The 20828-nt window shown below is 45.3% G+C and overlaps 1 protein-coding gene across 1 annotated transcript; it reads left to right on the top strand.

The window, feature by feature from the left end:
- The first annotated feature begins 465 nt into the window (after positions 1-465).
- INCA1 (inhibitor of CDK, cyclin A1 interacting protein 1) lies at positions 466-16946 on the top strand. Its single transcript, XM_082255525.1, has 4 exons — positions 466-530; positions 6597-6716; positions 14896-14923; positions 16671-16946. Exons 1-4 carry the CDS (start codon positions 487-489, stop codon positions 16911-16913), a joined length of 435 nt encoding a protein of 144 aa, XP_082111651.1. The 5' UTR covers positions 466-486; the 3' UTR covers positions 16914-16946.
- Positions 16947-20828: the final 3882 nt, after the last annotated feature.

Here is a 20828-nt window from a genome sequence, read left to right as displayed (position 1 = left end):
CAAGGCACTGAACTGCTTTGTGTGGGTACAGAAGTTCAGAATAGTGTCTATTTGCACGGTGGTAGCATCCCTGCATCAGGAGGAGTTCCTTGCCTCTATTAACATCACGGACGCTTACCTACACATTCCAATATATTTCGGTCACCAGCGCTTCCTCCCCTTTGCCGTGGGAGAGGAGCATTATCAGTTTGTGGCGTTACCCTTAGGTCTCGCCTTCGCTCCTCGGGTGTTCACAAAAGTAGTGGCCCCAGTGCTAGCATTGCTATGCCAGTGAGGATCGCAGTACTGGGCTACCTGGACGATCTTCTCTTGCGAGCGGAGTGCCCTACTACTCTCAAGGACAATGTGGAGATCACTAGGTAGGTATTGCTGACAGCTTTAATGTTTTAGAAAACAATGTTGCAAATCAGTGAAATAATATACTTCTATTATTATACTTTTAATATATATATATATTTTTTTCTCAGCAGCCTTTGAACAGTGAAGATGTATGATGAATCCAGCAGTGAGGATTGCATTCCTTTCATACGGTAAGAAAATAATAAGGAAATACCAATCATGCCAGCTCTATAATGGCCTTTAAAAACCATTAATGTTTAGTATTTTTTTTTTTTGTGCCAAACACCTTATGCCTCGTTTCCACTGAGCTGTACGGTTTGGTTCGGTACAGTTCAGTACGATTCGGAATGGTACACCTTGATCAGGCTTGCTTTTCCACCACCAACAGTACCTCAGCTCAACAGTACCTCAACAGTGTAGCTCCACCCTGTTGGTACGGTAGGATTGTGCTTGGTACCCCAACGAAAGGGTCCCCAAAAAGTGGTACAGTACAGTTTGGAATTAGGGTACCATTCACAACTTTTGACAATGGAAACAGCAGAAATTGCGTACCGTACCGAACCGTACCGCTCAGTGGAAACGCGGAATTAGTTGAAGTTTAGGACCAAAGCTCTTTTGGCTATAGTTTTCCTGTAGGTCACACGAGTGTGACCTGTATCCACTATTGGCTGACGTCACTCAGCCACTCCAGACTTTGTAGGGATCCACCCAGATGCCTGACTGACTCTCAGAGGCTGAGCCAGCTCCTCCCACCCCCTCAACAGGCTAGTGCTCCAGTGAGAGCTGGAGGGGCAAAGCAGAGAGCCGTTGACTGACATTTACTACTCTCTGCTCACTGAAGACAGAGAACCGAGCAATTAGCATTTCCTACTGCGAAAAGTTGCACCTCCTGCCCGCCCCCTTCTGCTCTCTCCACCAATATTATTGCTGATATTACTGCACTGATGCATCACATTCTGCGAATAGGCAGAGGAGATCCTGTCATTCAAGATCTCCTCCTCCATCCATTGAATGCTATGCATTGTGTGGGTATAGTCAACAGTTTTGCGAATGGTGGGGAGGGCAGAAGGGGCGGGCGAGCTGCTCAACTTTTCCCAGTTGCAGCCACAGTTGCTAACCCTCTCAGTGCTGGAAGACGGCTGCTCTGGATATCCGTATTCATCAGCTTCAAAGGAGACAATGCACGGATGATTTTTACCAGAAGCAGCCAAATATAGGTAATAGGATACACACCAGTACACATACCTAATACCTATATTACACAGTACCATAAAAAAATATAATATATATATATTGTGGGAGATCAGCTTGGTGGCAGGTATGGATGACCCCTTGGGGGGGTTTGTTACACATTGAGATAGCCGAGAAGTGGTTGCAAACAGTTTGGTTTATTCATGCAATTTTCTTCACACAAGTGCAAGCGTCAAAAACAGCCAAAATAAAATAAAACACAAAATAAATCCTTGCCACTGTGGGCGGCTACCTTCTCACATACAGGAACCTACCTACGGAGTCTGTCTCCAACCTACTGTTGGGCAAACTTTGCTGATCCTACAGCAGACACTCAATAGTCCATTTATTTTCTTTTCACACAACAAATGTCCATTGAACATGTCCCTTTTCTCTTCACATAGCAACCATTCCTTTGTTTGTCTCTTCACATAGCAAACAGTTCATTTATTTCTTTTCACATAGAAATAGTCCCAGACCTCACCTTGAGTAGTCTTCAATCTTGATTAATTTCCCCTTCACACAGGAAATGTCCATTGGTTTCTTTTCACAGAGAAACGATCCAAGACCTCACCTTGAGTAGTCTTCACACTTTTTACCCTCCTCAGCGCACATCGCTCCAGGAGGTCTTCCCCTCCTATGCTCACACAGCTTCAGGGGGCACCCATCTGATTGTCCTCCGCTACCCACACGGCGTCAGGAGGCAGCAATCCTTTTCCCAGGCTCTCACAGCGTCGGGAGGCACACATCTGACTGTCCTCCTCTCCCCAGCCCACACAATGCGTCAGGAGGCAGCAATCCTTAGACTTCCTTTGGACAAATTATAGAGGCCTTAACTTCCTCATTCCGAACAGCTGAAGGCCTTTCAACTTCTTTACACCTTCCTGCTGCCTTTGCAGCCGACACCCTATAGTAATTGGTGAACTTTCCAAACCAGGTGGAAATGTATCTCCTGTCTGTGACTACATCCACAGATTTACCTGACTTCCTGTCACAATATACACACACACACACATATATATATATATATATATATATATATATATATATATATATATACATATACAGTATCTCACAAAAGGGAGTACACCCTCCACATTTTTTGTAAATATTTTATTCTATCTTTTCATGTGACAACACTGAAGAAATGACACTTTGCTACAATGTAAAGTAGTGAGTGTACAGCTTGTATAACAGTGTAAATTTGCTGTCCCCTCAAAATAACTCAACACACAGCCATTAATGTCTAAACCGCTGGCAACAAAATTGAGTACACCCCTAAATGAAAATGTCCAAATTGGGCCCAAATAGCCATTTTCTCTCCCCGGTGTCATGTGACACGTTAGTGTTACAAGATCTGAGGTGTGAATGGGGAGCAGGTGTGTTAAATTTGGTGTTATCACTCTCACTCTCTCATACTGGTCACTGGAAGTTCAACATCTGAAAAAAATAATTGTTGCTCTCCATAAAGATGGCCTAGGCCAAGAAGATTGCCAAGATCCTGAAACTGAGCTGCAGCACGGTGGCCAAGACCATACAGCGGTTTAAAAGGACAGGATCCACTTAAAACAGGCATCGCCATGGTTGACCAAAGAGGTTGAGTGCACATGCTCAGGGTCATATCCAGAGGTTGTCTTTGGGAAATAGACATATGAGTGCTGCCAGCATTGCTTCAGAGGTTGAAGGGGTGGGGGGTCAGCCTGTCAGTGCTCAGACCATATGCCGCACACTGCATCAAATTGGTCTGCATGGCAGTTATCCCAGAAGGAAGCCTCTTCCAAAGATGATGCACAAGAAAGCCCGCAAACAGTTTGCTGAAGACAAGCAGACTAAGGACATGGATTACTGGAACCATGTCCTGTGATCTGATGAGACCAAGATAAACTTATTTGGTTCAGATGGTGTCAAGAGTGTGTGGCGGCAACCAGGTGAGAAGTACAAAGACAAGTGTGTCTTGCCTACAGTCAAGCATGGTGGATGGAGTGTCATGGTCTGGGGCTGCATGAGTGCTGCCGGCACTGGGGATCTACAGTTCCTTGAGGGAACCATGAATGCCAACATGTACTGTGACATACTGAAGCACAGCATGATTTCCTCCCTTCGGAGACTGGGCTGCAGGGCAGTATTCCAACATAACAACCCCAAACAATCTCCAAGATAACCACCGCCCCGCTAAAGAAGCTGAGGGTAAAGGTGATGGACTGGACAAGCATGTCTCCAGACCTAAACCCTATTGAGCATCAGTGGGGCATCCTCAAATGGAAGGTGGAGGAGCGCAAGTTCTCTAACATCCACCAGCTCCGTGATGTCATCATGGAGGAGTGGAAGAGGACTCAAGTGGCAACCTGTGAAGCTCTGGTGAACTCCATGCCCAAGAGGGTTAAGGTAGTTCTAGAAAATAATGGTGGCCACACAAAATATTGACACTTTGGGCCCAATTTGGACATTTTCACTTAGGGGTGTACTCACTTTTGTTGCCAGCGGTTTAGACATTAAGGCTCCGTTCACATCTAGGCGTTTTGGGGCGTTTTTGGGGAGTTTTTCTGCTCTAGGATCAGCTCTCAAAACACCCAACAAGACAAATCCTATTAATTTCAATGGCCCCTGTTCACATCTGAGCGTTTTGACGCTGTATACAAAGCGCCCAACGCTCAAAAAAGTACATGAGCTTCTTTTTGGGCAGATTACAGGCGTTTTCCATTGGTATCTATTCAATCAAAAAACGCCTGCACAAAAAACGCCTGTAAATCGCGGTAAAATCGCTGTAAAAAAAGCTCGAAAACGCTACGCTCAGGTGTGAATGTAGCCTAATGGCTGTGTGTTGAGTTATTTTGAGGGGACAGCAAATTTACACTGTTATACAAGCTGTACACTCACTACTTTACATTGTAGCAAAGTGTCATTTCTTCAGTGTTGTCACATGAAAAGATATAATAAAATATTTACAAAAAATGTGGAGGGTGTACTCACTTTATTTGTGAGATATTGTGTATATATATATATATATATATTATGTGAGGGATTAGCTCGGTGGTAGGCGTGGATGACCCCTTGGGGGGTGCGTTTTCCCAGAGAGGTAGCCGACAAGTGCTTGCAAACAAACAGTGTGGTTTATTAAATGGTGTTTTCTTCACCAGGCTGTATGCAGCAAAACATCCAAAATATAATAAAACAGAAAATAAATCCTTGCCTCTGTGGGCGGCTACCTTCTCACAACTGGAACCTGCCTAAGTGTCTGTCTCCAACCTACCGTCGGGCAGACTTCCTTGTCCTACAGCGGACACTCAATAGTCCTTTTATAATAGCTTCACAGGGCAACACAGTCCTTTTGTTTCTTTCACATCAACAGTTCGTCTTCTCACCTTTGAGACGTATTCACCCTTGGTTACCGTCCCGGGCACACATCACTCCGGGGGGGTCTTCTCCCAGGCCCACACATCCTGTCGGGAGGCACACGCTGACTGTCCTCCTGCTCCCAGCCCACATGGCTTCAGGATGCAGCTTCTGGAGGCAGCAAACAATAGGAATTTCTCTGAACAAATTATAGAGCCTTAACTCCCTCATTCTGAACAGGTGAAGGCCTTTCAACTTCCTGCTGGCTAGCTCTGTAGCCAACACCCTAAATTAATTAATGGACTTTCTAAATCAGGTGGAAATGTATCTCCTTCCTGTGACTACATTCCCAGATTTAGCTGACTTCCTGTTACAATATATATATATATATATATACACATATACACACACACACACTAAACTTCAGCCTTAACCACTTGCCTTCTGTGCACTTAAACCCCCTTCCCATCCAGGCCAATTTTCAGCTTTCAGCGCTGTCACACTTTGAATGACAATTGCGCGGTCATGCTACACTGTACCCATATGAAATTTTTATCATTTTTTTCACACAAACAGAGCTTTGTTTTGGTGGTATTTATTCGCCTATGGCTTTTTTATTTTTTACAAAAAAAAGAATAAAGACAGAAAATTTTGAAAAAAAAAAAAGTTTTTCTTATTTTCTGCGAGTAAATTTTGAAAATAAATTTTTCTCCTTCACTGATGTGCGCTGATGAGGCAGCACTGATGGGCACTGATAGGCTGCACTGATGGGCACTGATGAGGTGGCACTTATGGGCACTGATGAGGTGGCACTTATGGGCACTGATGAGGAGGTACTAATATGCCGCACTGATAAGCACTGATAGGCGGCATTGATAGGCGGCACTGATAGGCGGCACTGATAGGCGGCACTGATGAGCACTGATAGGCGGCACTGCTGGGCACTGAGAGGTGGCACTGCTGGGCACTGAGAGGTGGCACTGCTGGGCACTGAGAGGCGGCACTGACGGGCGGCACTGGCGGATGGCACTGATGAGCGGCACTGATGGGCAGCACCATCAGTGCCCACACTCAGTGCCCATAGTGCTGCCAGTCAGTGCTCATCAGTGCCTATATGAGCAGCACTATGGGCACTGATTATGGGCATTGATGGGGGGCACTGATGGCGGGCACTGTGGGCACTGATGGGGGGACAATGTGTGTATGTTTTTACCTTTTAGTAATCAGGGCACTGGTGATCAGTGCCCTGATTACATGTCTCTGTGTCCCCAGCGGCTTACGGCTCTCCCTCCTTCCTCACACTGCAGGCTCCGTGTGAGGAAGGAGCGCCGGCGATGAGAGATGATCTCATATGTTTACATATGAGATCATCGCTCATTGGACGGCCCGATCACGTGGTGCATGGCCGCTGTGATTGGCCATTCACCACGATCTGTGACAAAGATTTTCCCCGCTGCCCGCTCGCGGGAGCGCACGGGGGGCATGTCACTGGGAGGCCGTATAAAGACGGCCTCCCGAAAATTCAAGTCCGCGCTGCAGCCGTATATAGGCTGTAGCGCGGAGGGGGGTAGGTTAAAGTCCCTACAAAGAAAACTGTAAAAGTTCTTGTTCATAAAACATTAATGATTGGAATTTAGATGTTCCTTAAAATCAGCTGAACAATGACAGAATATTATGCCGTACTTTACATGCAGGCAGTCCAGAATCGTTAAACGGTTTAATTTACAACCGCCGGCTCCTCCCAGCTCTCCATCACTTCCTCTTGAAGAGCGCTACGGACCCGAGTTCTGGGATGGACTGATGAGACAGCCAAGGTGAACATCTCCATAAATCTACAGTGAAGTGAAAAACGGAAGATTGTATCATACTTACCGTAATTTTCCTTTCCTGGTGCCTATCCATGGCAGCATACTAGTGATAGAGCTCCACCTCTACTCCTCCCTCAGGACCAGTGAGTAGCATAAAAGAAAGGCCCAGCCCCCTGTCCCATCATTCTCTGTCATATAGAATACCAGGGGTGGGAGCATATGCTGCCATGGATAGGCACCAGGAAAATTACAGTAAATATGATACAATTTTCCGTTTTCCTGGTGCCTCCATGGCAGCATTCTAGTGATAAATAACTAGCAAAGACAAATGGGTGGGTAATGCTGAATGTGTGAATCTTTAATTGGACAAAGACATGGCCGACGGAATAGTCCTTCTGCCGAACTCCACAGTTGTGAGAGACCCTGGGTCGATACGATAATGCTTGAAGAACGTATGACGTGATGACCATGAGGCGGCCCTGAAAACCGTCTCTAAGGAAATGTTGGCCCTTGCCACCCAGGAAGCTGAGACTGCCTTGGTTGAATGAGCTCTTACTTGTGAAGGTGGAGATAGCCCCTTGACCTTATAGGTTTTCTAGATGAGTTTGATGATCCATGAAGATAGAGTTCTCTTGGTGGCCTCCTTGCCCCTGTTTTTCCCGAAAGGGATGATGAACAGACTGTCAGACTGTCTGAATGAGCTTGTGGCTTCCAGAAAGGCCCGAATAATTCTAGAGATGTCTAGGTCGTGATGAGTTGTGTCTGCATTTTGGAAAACCGGAAGAGCCCAAGGTTCTAGAAGATGAGAAGAAGAGGAGACCTTGGGGATGAAACCCTGCATAGGGCGAAGTTCCACTCTGTCCGGGAAGAAGGTAATGTGATCTTCACTTATTCCTAGGGCATGCTGTTCGGAGACTTGTCTGCCAGAGGTGATGGCTAAGAGGAAGGCGGATTGTAATGACAAATTCCAGAGAGAAGCCTGTTCTACTGGAGAAAATGGGGGGTTAGATAGAGCCTCCAAGACTAGGGTAAGATCCCACTGTGGAAAAGGGCGCCTAATGGGAGGATGGATCTTTAACACTCCCCTTAAAAAGGTAACCACTAGAGAATCTTCAGCCCATCTTTTGTTGGTTGCAGCCGAAATCGCTGCTACCTGCACCTTAAGGGAGCTTGGACCCAATCCTAAATCCAATCCTGTCTGCAGGAAGGCCAAAACTTGAGAGGTAGGGGGAAGGATGGGGTTGAAGTCCTGCCCTGCGGCAAATGCTAAGAATTTATTCCAGATCTTTGAATAGACCGCGTTGGTGGAGGGTTTTCTGGCCTTCAACAGTGTCGAGATCAGGGCTTGACAAATTTGCCTGAAATCTAGGAGCCAGCTAAAAAAGTTAGGAGCCAGTTTTTTTTTTTAAACTAACAACCAAACTTTATTTAATAAAACGGATACTAAATTTACACATAAATACGACTAGAACCCCACTCTCCTCTATAGCGCAATTGGATGGAAATAGACTGTCTGTCTCTTTCCATCCGATGCCATCTGATCCGATCCACGGGATGGATAAAAAATAGAACCACCATCCGTCTGTTTTTAGCAGACAGGATCAGATGGCGGCAGATTACTGCTCCATAGAGGAGAATGAAGGGTCCGATCAGGTCTGCCTGAAAAACTGACAGGCGGATCTGATCAGACAGCCCGTGTGAAAGGGGCCTTCGGCTGTGGCTGTGGCATGGCGATGAGGAAAAAAAAAAAAAGATTATATATATATATATATATATTTTTTTTTTTTTTTTTTAATAGCAATAATTGAAAAAAAATAGAAAAATAAATTCTTTTTTATTTTTTTTTAATAATTAAAAAAAAAGAAAAAAAAAATTATTATTATTATTAATTTTTTTTATTTAAAAAATAAATTAATAATAATAACCACACTCCCTGTCCACTTACCTTTAAGCAAAGGTAACTGGACAGGGAGATGAAGCCTGCAAAACTTCCCTCTCATCTCCTCTTGGGAAGGGGATGGGAATGCATTGAGAACAGGCAGTGGAAACAGTCATTACTCCCGGCCACCACAAGAGGGCACCAGTTCCCCATTGGAAGCCGGGGGCCTCAATTTTCGGACGGCGCGGAAGTCCGTGCACTCGGGGAGGAGGTGGGGGCGCAAAAGGGACAGGACACCTCCTGCAGGGCACCCCAGGCGCCAAATCGCTAATTCTAGTCGCAAATGCGACCGGGATTTGTCGAGCCCTGGTCAAGATGACTCCAGGGGTACATCCTAAGGACTGAGACCTTCGCCTCTCAGTTTCCAAACCCGAAGATCCAACCTCTGAGGGTTCGGATGACATAGTCCCTGCTGGGATAGTAGGTCGGGAAAAGGAGGAATCCTGATGGGGGGTTCCACACTGAGACGAATGGCTAGAGGGAACCACGGTCTCTTTGGCCAAAAATGGAATATAGCCAGGATTTGTACTGACTCTGTGAGGAGTCTCTGGAGAAACTTCAGAATCAGCGGGCGGGGAGGAAAGGCATATGCCGTTGAGAAATTCCATGGGCATGTCAGGGCATCGACTGCTTCCTACTGAGTGTAGGGAAGGCGAGAGTAGAATCTGGGGAGTTTTGAGTTGTCTGGAGTGGCAAACATGTCCACTTGAGAAGGGTACCAGAGGCTGGAGATTTGGAGAAAAACATGGGGATGTAGAGACCACTTCTTGTTGTCTGCGAACCTTCTGGATAGAGCGTCTGCCACTGAGTTTAGCCGGCCCGGAATGTAAACTGCCCTGAGATCTCGCAGGTTCCTTTCTGCCCACAGCATTATGGGTTCGACCTCCCGTAGGAGGGTCCTGCTGCGAGTACCTCCCTGTCTTAGCAGGTATGCCACTGCCGTCTTGTTGTCCAATCTTAGGAGAACTCTGTGGCCCTGGAGGAGGGGTGCTAAGGAAATCAGAGCCAGGAATGCCGCTCTTAGTTCCAGCACGTTGGATACCACTCCTTTTGGTTGAGTGAGACCATTTTCCCTGCAGCTTGACATCCCCGCAATGGGCGCCCCATCCGTGTCCACTTGCATCGGACGTAAGGATGGTACAGTTGAACAAGCCTAGGTGACGGGGGTTGGCAAGATTCTCCCTCTTCGTCCACCAAAACAAGCTTCTACGCATTAAGGTGGTCACTTGGATCTTCTGGGAAAGATGTTGTTTTCTCCATTGTGACAAAAAGCCTGTTTGGAAGAGCTTCAAGTGCCAGTGGGACCACGGCACCATGGGAATACATGAGGACATTGTGCCCACTAAACTCAGACACTGAGAGGCCGTCAGATGAGTACTCCGAATTACAGTGAACATCCTCTGTGTGATCCATATTTTGGATGGGTAAGGACACTGTCCCCACCTGGGTATTGAACATGGCTCCCAGGTAAATCATCTGTTGTGTCGGGGATAGGTTGCTCTTTTGGAAATTTATGAGCCAACCGAACTCCTGTAAGGTTTGAAGAAGAATCTCCCTATGGGATCTGAGCTGAACCCGGATTGCTTCCTAACAGGAGAATGTCGTCCAGATAATGAACAGTTATCAGGATTTTGGTGAATACTTGCGGAGATGTGCAGAGCCCGAATGGAAGAGCCTTGAACTGAAGGTGTATCTTGCCTACAGCAAATCTCAGAAATCTCTGATAAGCTGGAAAGATTGGGATATGTAAATATGTGTCCTGTAGATCGAGAGATGTCAACCAATCTCCTGGTGGGATGACCTGGATGATAGTTTGCAAGGACTCCATCTTGAAGCTCTCGAGCTCTATATATCGGTTGAGCCTCTTGAGGTCTATCACCGGCCTCCAACCTCCCGTCTTTTTTTGAACTAAAAAGAGTGGGGAATAGAAACCTGTTTAACGCTCCGCCAATGAAACTGGCTTGGCTGCACCTTGAAGCTGAAGGTCTGTCAGGAATTGGGATAATGCCAAAGCTTTTGATGGAGAGGCTGGTATTCTTGACTCCTGAAACGAGGCATGAGGAGGAGGATGGGAGAATACCCACCGGTGACCCAGACAGATTGTTGACAGAACCCAAGGGTCCTGACAACGAGAAGTCCAAACTGGGAGAAAAGCCTGCAGCCTGGCTCCAACTGGAATCGGAGTGGCGTCAAAAAGGCTTCGCTGCCTCCTGGGGGGCAGTGAAAGCCTTGGTTTTGCACGTGTTCAGAAAGGAGGCCTGGGTGTCTCTCCAGGGTCTTCTGTTATCCCTGCTCTGCCTGGATTGCCTATAATCCCTGAAATTTGAGGGTCGGAATCTAGATGAATAGACTCTTGTCCTTCTGACTTTCTTGTCTTGAGGAAGGAGACCAGACTTGCCTCCAGTTACCCTGGAAATTGCCTTGTCCATTTTTTCTCTGAAGAGGGATTTACCATCAAACAAGATCCTACACCAACTCTGTTTGGACGCAAGATCAGCTGTCCAAGGTTTTAGCCAGAGAGCCCTTTTGGCCATTACTGTGTGGAGCATTGACTGCGCAGAACAGCGGATGGTATCAATGGCGGCCTCCCCAATGAAGTCTGTCGATATCTTCAGCTCCTCCAGTGCCTTAACGATGTCTTCTCTGGGGACATTTTGGTGTAGAGCTGTCTCGACATTTTCAGTCCATGCCCTGATAGCATTGGAGACAGATGTGAGGGCAATAGCTGGTTTACAGGCTGCGCCCAAAGCCAAGTAGCTCCTTTTTAGGTCTAGGTCGATTCTTCGATCTAGCGGGTCCTTAAAAGAAGCTGAATCCTCCATAGGCAGTGTGACATTTTTGGCGAGTCGTATGACTGCAGCATCTACCACCGGCATGGAATTCAACGACTGCGCCTCAGCCAGAGGGTAGAGCTTATTAAGGCGGCCTAAGGAGAACTTTTTATCCGTCTTCTTCCATTCCTCTTCAATGATTTATCTTATCTCGCCCATTAGAGGAAAGAATACCTGCTTCCTTTTAAGGAAGGGAAAATATGTCCTTGATTTTGGAATTGGTTCTTCAGGATCCTCCCAGGCAATCGCCGTCTTGACTGCCTGAATAAAGGGTGGGATTAAGGCATAATTAAGCCTGAAGGGTCCGACTCCTCTGAGGATTCCTCCAATAGGTGCCCTGAAGATGCCTCCCCATCTAATAGAGCCGAAGAGTGCGAAGGGTTTAGGCCTGAGGGGCCTGGAGCGCTAGCATTCCTGTCCGGAACCTGAGCTGTAGAAGGAGCTGTCTGTGCGGGGACCAGAGTTGTCAATTCTGAGAGGGAATCCTTCATAGTCTGCTTGAGCAGATCTACCACTTGTTGGTTTTCCAGCTCGCGGTTGGACGCGTAGTCCCGAAAACAGTCCTGGCAGACTAATTTTCTAGGTAAAGGCACTGCGCCACAAGCCCAGCACTTCTTCCTCAAGGAGTGGGATGGTGGAGAAGGAGAGTGATGGTGTCTTGACCTCGATCTCTCTGAGGATGTATAGTGGGAATATCTTGTTCTGCGGTCTGGACTATCATGGTCGCGAAGCCTTGAAGATTTTCCGGATCTCTTGGAGTGAGCCGGGCTGGAATAAAGGACATTTGTTAGTCCACTCTTTTTCTTCTTTCTTCAATACTTACGAAAAGGTGGTCCCATACCTATTGTGAGGATCTTGGTTGCGTAACGAGTGGCTCATTGCAGGGCGTTGCAGGAGGACCAGCTGTGGAAGGAAGGGAAGGAAGAAGGAAGGAGAAAGAAGAGGGAAAGAGAGAAAAAGGAAGAAAGGGAAAAAAAAAAAAAGATTTATTTTAAAATTAAATCCAAAACCTGTTTAAATGGGAGAAAAAAAAGTATCAAAAGTGCTTCCTACCAAGGGCTTTTAGGAAGTCAGAGGGAGCAGGAAGAGATGCTGTCTTCAGGCAGGCAGAAGGAGGAATGGCCCTTTATTAGTAAGGGAGCAAGGAAAACCCCTCCCTCTAGCTCCTGTGGGAACTCAGGGCAAATTGCTGCCTGGTTCCCACATCCAAGATGGCCGCCGAGGCCTCATCCGAACTGCGCACGCGCATGCGCAGAACGCTCCTCGAGGACGGCTCTACCCTCCGCCCTAACGAGGAGGCCTGCAGAGACGCCGCTACACCGCACAGGAGAGGGGCGGCCTTGAGCTGAATGGTGCTGCAGGGGGAATATCAGGCCTGGAAGACACCCAAAAAAGGATCAGATGCCTGGCCAAAATGAAAGAGACAGACTGCAGAGGAGGTAAGAAGGAAGCAGAGGGGAAAGAGAAGGGAGAGTAAGAAGAAAGGAGGGAGAAGGAACAACAAAACAAATAAAAACCGAAAAAGACAGGAGGGGGAAAAAAAAATGTATTGGGAAACATAAAGGGAACCCAAACTGCAAAAAAGAGAGGAAAAGGAAAAAAAAAAAAAGACGGTCCTCACACAAAATCCTGCAAATCCAAACATCTGAGATTTAAAGAGACAGCGGCATTATGCGTTCCTATGAGGAAACACTGCACATGATACCCAAAAGATCCACAGAAGGGGTTCCCGGCCTTATCAGTGCTTTGAGCGACCCAAGAGCAGGGACTGCGCATGGGAGAGGCTGAACCCGGCGGAGTGCTGCCAACAGGCAGAGGTATGGACATACTGCTTATTCTTCACCAGTCAGGAAGGTATGAGGAAAAAAAAGGAGAATGATGGGACAGGGGGCTGGGCCTTTCTTTCATGCTACTCGCTGGTCCTGAGGGAGGAGTCGAGGCGGAGCTCTATCACTAGTATGCTGCCATGGAGGCACCAGGAAAAGTATTTGCCCCCTTTCTGATTTTCTTTTTACATACTTATCACACTAAAATTATTCATATCATCAAACAAATTGTAATATTACACAAAGATAACCCAAGTAAATGCAAAATGCAATTTTTCAAAGATAGTTTCATTTATTAAGGGAAGAAAGCTGTCCAAACCTGCCTGGCCCTATGTGAAAAAGTAATTGCCCCATTGCTAAGTCATGAATGAACTGTGATCACTGCTTTCTGACTGTCCTCCTCTCTTCATCTTCTATAGGCCCTGTGATCACAGCCTACTGACTGTCCTCCTCTCTTCATCTTCTATAGACCCAATGATCACTGCCTACTGACTGTCCTCCTCTCTTCATCTTCTATAGGCCCTGTGATCACTGCCTACTGACTGTCCTCCTCTCTTCATCTTCTATAGGCCCAATGATCACTACCTACTGACTGTCCTCCTCTCTTCATCTTCTATAGGCCCAATGATCACTGCCTACTGACTGTCCTCCTCTCTTCATCTTCTATAGGCCCAATGATCACTACCTACTGACTGTCCTCCTCTCTTCATCTTCTATAGGCCCTGTGATCACTGCCTACTGACTGTCCTCCTCTCTTCATCTTCTATAGGCCCTGTGATCACAGCCTACTGACTGTCCTCCTCTCTTCATCTTCTATAGACCCAATGATCACTGCCTTCTGACTGTCCTCTCTTCATCTTCTATAGGCCCTGTGATCACTGCCTACTGACTGTCCTCCTCATCTTCATCTTCTATAGGCCCTGTGATCACAGCCTACTGACTGTCCTCCTCTCTTCATCTTCTATAGGCCCTGTGATCACTGCCTTCTGACTGTCCTCCTCTTCATCTTCTATAGACCCAATGATCACTGCCTTCTGACTGTCCTCCTCTTCATCTTCTATAGGCCCTGTGATCACAGCCTACTGACTGTCCTCCTCTCTTCATCTTCTATAGGCCCAATGATCACTGCCTACTGACTGTCCTCCTCTCTTCATCTTCTATAGGCCCTGTGATCACTGCCTTCTGACTGTCCTCTCTTCATCTTCTATAGGCCCTGTGATCACTGCCTACTGACTGTGTCCTCCTCATCTTCATCTTCTATAGGCCCTGTGATCACAGCCTACTGACTGTCCTCCTCTCTTCATCTTCTATAGGCCCTGTGATCACAGCCTACTGACTGTCCTCCTCTCTTCATCTTCTATAGACCCAATGATCACTGCCTACTGACTGTCCTCCTCTCTTTACCTTCTATAGGCCCTGTGATCACAGCCTACTGACTGTCCTCCTTTCTTCATCTTCTATAGGCCCAATGATCACTGCCTACTGACTGTCCTCCTCTCTTTACCTTGTACTGTCCCTGCAATGCCTAATCTGCTGTCATAGAGTATTATAGAATGGTGTAACTTGTTTCTATTCCTCCTTCCTCTCAGTGTGGATGTCAGTGGGGTCCCCGGCATGGTAAGTGGAAGTTCATTGTACTGAAGCACAGAGACGCACCTGACAATTCACAGCAGCTTAGACATAAGGCTGCAGGAGGTAAAATCCCACCTCTTATATGACAATCAATAATAGTAATATGAAAGAGGGAGCATGTAAACATTTTTTAAGACATTAAAAATTAAAGTTTATGTACAGCCAATATTTTCTTTGTTTTTTTCAGTTTACTTTCTGAATTTATTATCCAAGGCTCTTTTTAGAAAGATTTCCCCTCACTTCCTGTTCTGCCAACAACAATTTCAGCAGACATGGAAGTGAGGGTCAATAACCAATGGCAATATACAGACAGGAAGTGAGGGTCAATAACCAATGGCAATATACAGACAGGAAGTGAGGGTCAATAACCACTGGCAATATACAGACAGGAAGTGAGGGTAAATCACCAATGGCAATATACAGACAGGAAGTGAGGGTCAATCACCACTGGCAATATATAGACAGGAAGTGAGGGTCAATCACCAATGGGAATATACAGACAGGAAGTGAGGGTAAATCACCAATGGCAATATACAGACAGGAAGTGGGGGTCAATCACCACTGGCAATATACAGACAGGAAGTGAGGGTCAATCACTAATGGCAATATAAAGACAGGAGGTGAGGGTAACTCGCCAATGGCAATATACAGACAGGAAGTGAGGGTCAATAACCAATGGCAATATACAGACAGGAAGTGAGGGTCAATAACCAATGGCAATATACAGACAGGAAGTTAGGGTCAATCACCAGTGGCAATATACAGACAGGAAGTCAGGGTCAATCACCAATGGCAATATACAGACAGGAAGTGAGGGTCAATCACCAATGGCAATATACAGACAGGAAGTGAGGGTCAATAACCAATGGCAATATACAGACATGAAGTGAGGGTCAATCACCACTGGCAATATACAGACAGGAAGTGAGGGTCAATCACTAATGGGAATATACAGACAGGAAGTGAGGGTAAATCACCAATGGCAATATAAAGACAGGAGGTGAGGGTAACTCGCCAATGGCAATATACAGACAGGAAGTGAGGGTCAATAACCAATGGCAATATACAGACAGGAAGTGAGGGTCAATAACCAATGGCAATATACAGACAGGAAGTTAGGGTCAATCACCAGTGGCAATATACAGACAGGAAGTCAGGGTCAATCACCAATGGCAATATACAGACAGGAAGTGAGGGTAACTCGCCAATGGCAATATAAAGACAGGAAGTGAGGGTAAATCACCACTGACAATATAGACAGGAAGTGAGGGTAAATCACCACTGGCAATATACAGACAGGAAGTGAGGGTAAATCACCACTGGCAATATACAGACAGGAAGTGAGGGTAAATCACCAATGGCAATATACAGACAGGAATTGAGGGTAAATAACCACTGGAAATATACAGACAGGAAGTGAGGGTCAATCACCACTGGCAATATAAAAACAGGAAGTGAGGATAAATCACCACTGGCAATATACAGACAGGAAGTGAGGGTCAATCACCAATAGCCATATACAGACAGGAAGTGAGGGTAAATCACCAATAGCCATATACAGACAGGAAGTGAGGGTCAGTCGCCAATGGCAATATACAGACAGGAAGCGATGATAAATCACCAATGGCAACACAGGCAGGAATAATAATTTTCTATTCAAGAGAAGATTTTTCCCTCTTCCTACAATCAAGTTGCGAATCTCATTATTTTATTCTCTCTGTCTGGGGTGAAGAAGTCTGGCTACCCAGCATTCAGAGCAAACTACGATAAAACCAGCCTGCCCGTGCCAAGCCTGGAGTCTCTGCCATCTCCATCAGAGCTGTGCCGGCCGAAGAAGAGGAAGAAGAAGACGGAGTCCGGCTATGACAGGAGAGAGATGTCTGTGCAGCACCATATCCAGGAGCTGAAGAGGAAACAGACCAGCATTGACCAGTCAGTCACAGCTCATCTTTTTATCACTTTATTAAGCTTATAGACCATTTAATACCTACACACAGGGGTTGATTTACTAAAGGCAAATATATGGCGCACTTTGCAAGTGCAGTTGCTCCAGAGCTTAGTAAATGAGGGGAAGCTCTGCTAAATTCCATCATCCAATCATGTGCAAGCAAAAATATGTTTTTTATGTTACTTGCATGTGATTGAATAAATCAAAAACAAATTAATATAAATGCCTGTGTGCTGAATATATAAAAACCACCTGTGTAAATACACCGAACTTAACCAATCAGAACATACTTCTACTTAAAATATTAATAAGTGAATATATTCTCGCCGGACACTTTATTAGGTACACCTGTTCAATTGCTTGGTAACACAAATTGCTAACCAGCCAATCACATGGCAGCAACCCAATGCATTTAGGCAACTAGACTTGGTGAGGACAACCTGCTAAAGTTCAAATCACGCTTTAGATTGGATTTAATTGACTTTGAACGTGGAATGGTTGTTGGTGCCAGACGGGCTGGTCCGAGTATTTCAAAAACTGCTGATCTACTGGGATTTTCACGCACAACCATCTCTCCGGATTACAGAGAATGGTCCGAAAAACAGAAAATATCCAGTGAGAGGCAGTTGTGTGGAGGAAAATGCCTTGTTGATGTCAGAGGAGAATGGGCAGATGATGGGTTCCAGATGATAGAAAGGCAACAATAACTTAAATAACCCACTCGTTACAACCAAGGTATGCAGAATACCATCTCTGAACGCACAACACATCAAACCTTGAAGCAGATGGGCTACAGCCCTGTCAGCTATGAATAGGAAACTGAGGCTACATTTCGCACAGCCTCACCAGAATTGAAAAATAGAAGATTGGAAAAAATGTTGCCTGGTCTAATGGGTCTCGATTTCAGCTGCGGCATTCAGATGGTAGGGTTAGAATTTGGTGTAAACAACATGAAAGCATGGATCCATCCTGCCTTGTGTCAACAGTTCAGGCTGGTGATGGGGGTGTAATGGTGTTGGGTAATGGTCCAGGCTGGTGGTGTAATGGTGTGGGGGATATTTTCTTGGCACATTTTGGACCCCTTAGTACCAATTGAGCATGGTTTAAATACCACGGCCTACCTGAGTATTGTTGCTGACCATGTCCATCCCTTTATGACTACAGTGTCCCCATCTTCTGATGGCTCCTCCCAGCAGGATAATTCACCATGTCACAAAGCTCCAATCATCTCACCACTGGTTTTTTGAATATGAAAATTAGGTCACTGTACTCCAATGGCTTCCACACTCACCACATCCCATCCAATAGAGCACCTGTGGGATGTGGTGGAATGGGAGATTCAGATTATGGATGTGCAGGTGACATATCTGTAGGAACTGCGTGATGTCATCATGTCAATATGAACCCAAATCTCTGAGGAATGTTTCCAACACCTTGTTGAATCTATGCCATGAAGAATGAAGGCAGTTCTGAAGGCAAAAGGTGTCAGACCCTGGACAAGCATGGTGTAACTAATAAAGAGGCCGGTGAGTGTATATCAAACCAAAAAAAGTGCAGTCCCAGACTTCCAATGCAATCCAAGTGAGATAACTATATACAAAACAATCCTTCAAATAGTGCAATGTCTTCATGCAGAAATTCTTCCTTGTGCTTATCCGGTTGCAGTGATGCTACTTCCTTATAAGTGTCCCCTTGTAGTGCCGCTGTTTAATATCACTCATGTTCCCCCATCAGATGTGCTCTCACCTGATAATATGCAGCCTTACACTTTAGGTCAAAAAGCGATATTGGTCCTCCCAGGACTCAAAATTGATTTCCTTTTCACCTTATTCTTTCTCCTTAATGTAGCTGCATGCATTTCCTCATATCATGACAGTCATAGCCAGCGCCCTAATGAAAAGGAATAATCACCATAAGTGCTTATATCATAAATGAAAATGACTTTATTCACACTCCATAAAAATGCTCACATGTACAAGGTGCTCTTAGCGCACCATTCTCTTGCCGCTATTGTAAAAAAAAAAAAAGTCTATATCAGTGACACCGCAACAGCTCAGCATGTTCAATTATTTCTTCTTCGGGTTGCAAGTGCTGTGATGTCAGATTGCCCCTCCCCTACGCGTTACGCCACAGGGTCACCTGCCTTCCTCAGGGAGAATATTGTGTCTATAGGAGGAGAAACTTTAAACTCTACACTGTCATCTTCCTACCTTTATACCTCTAATTACTGGTGTCCATCAGTGACAATCATTTTTTTATTAACCACTTAAGCCCCGGAAGATTTTACCCCCTTCCTGACCAGGGCCTATTTTGCGATTCGGCACTGCGTTACTTTAACAGACAATTGCGCGGTCATGCGATGCTGTACCTAAACAAATTTGACGTCCTTTTTTTTACCACAAACAGAGCTTTCTTTTGGTGGTATTTGATCACCTGTGCGATTTTTTCATCATGCGCTATAAACCAAAACACAGCGTCAATTTTGCAAAAATAACAATATTTTTCACATTTTTTTATATGAAATTCCCCCAAAAAATGTAAAAATCCAAATTTTTTAAAATTTTCGGCCAATTTGTTTTCTGCTACATATGTTTGGTAAAAAAAAATCGCAAAAAGCGTATTTTGATTGGTTTGCGCAAAAGTTATTGCATTTACTAACAAAGGGAAAGATTTTTGTCATTTTTGTTGTTTTTTTTTAATGAGTAATGGCGGCGATCTGCGATTTTTTTTTTTGCGGGACTGCGACATTGCAGCGGACAGATCGGACCCTTGACTGAAATTTTTGACACTTTTGGGGGTACCAGTGACATTACTACAGTAATCAGTGCTATACATATGCACTGTTACTGTAAAAATACACTGGCAGTGAAGGGGTTAACCTTTTTTGAAAGGGAGGGGCTATGTGTGTCCCTAGGGGCTCTGTCCGCCGCAATGTCGCAGTACTGCAAAAAAAAATCGCAGATCGCCGTCCATTACGCGTTAAAAAAAAAAACAACAAAAATGACAAAAATCTTTCCCTTTGTTAGTAAACGCGATAACTTTTGCGCAAACCAATCAAAATACGCTTTTTGCGATTTTTTTTTTACCAAACATATGTAGCATAAAACAAATTGGCCGAAAATGTTAAAAATTTTTGATTTTTACATTTTTTTGGGGGGGGGAATTTCATAAAAAAAAATTTGAAAAATATTGCTATTTTTGCAAAATTTGCGCTCTTTTTTTGTTTATAGCGCGTGATCAAAAAATCGCACAGGTGATCAAATACCACCAAAAGAAAGCTCTGTTTTTGGGGAAAAAAAGGACGCCAAATTTGTTTAGATACAGCGTCGCACGACCGCGCAATTGTCCGTTAAAGTCACGCAGTGCCGAATCGCAAAATTCCCCCCTGATCAGGAAGGGGGTAAAATCTTCCGGGGCTTAAGTGGTTAACATAACATGGTAAAAACATTCCCAGAATTGGGAGTAAAATAGTGTGACAGGAGTCACTTTGGTTGGGGGGCTCGTGGAACCCAGATTACTTTAGAGAGGTCAGGAAACTCCTTGTCCAGCTTCCCTGGCCCCTCTTATGTGTAAGTCACCGTGTGTCTATTAGGGGCACAGGGTGACCAAGAACCCCAGTCGGGTCTGCACTAATCAGACTCGCTGTACAACCACACCAGACTCAGCATTTCGTGTTACCCCGGTTATCCTGGGTTCTATATGTGCGGTTTGTGTTGAAAGAATGAAGGGACTCTTTCTCTTGGGACAATAATATTTCTGAACAAGATCCTTCAAGAAATATATAAAGATAAACAATTTGACTTTCCAGATTGCTTGAATATTGTTGGAGTCTCTTATAGACCCTTGCTAGATAGTGAGGTGGGGTTTGTTATTGGTAAGTGCCTGTATCCCATTGTTCTATTGTTTCTGTCTGCCTTAAGATCAACCTAGTATGGGATGTAT

This window comes from Pelophylax lessonae (genome assembly GCF_965119305.1).
Source record: "Pelophylax lessonae genome assembly, chromosome: 4".
Taxonomy (NCBI): Eukaryota; Metazoa; Chordata; class Amphibia; order Anura; family Ranidae; genus Pelophylax; species Pelophylax lessonae.
This window is presented reverse-complemented; position numbering and strand designations above follow the sequence as displayed.

Coding starts and splice junctions, on each gene's coding strand:
- INCA1 (XM_082255525.1), top strand. CDS start 487: ATGTATGATGAATCCAGCAGTGAGGATTGCATTCCTTTCATACG. Junction 531..6,596: donor GATTGCATTCCTTTCATACG/GTAAGAAAATAA, acceptor CTTTACATGCAG/GCAGTCCAGAATCGTTAAAC. Junction 14,924..16,670: donor TCAGTGGGGTCCCCGGCATG/GTAAGTGGAAGT, acceptor TCTGGGGTGAAG/AAGTCTGGCTACCCAGCATT.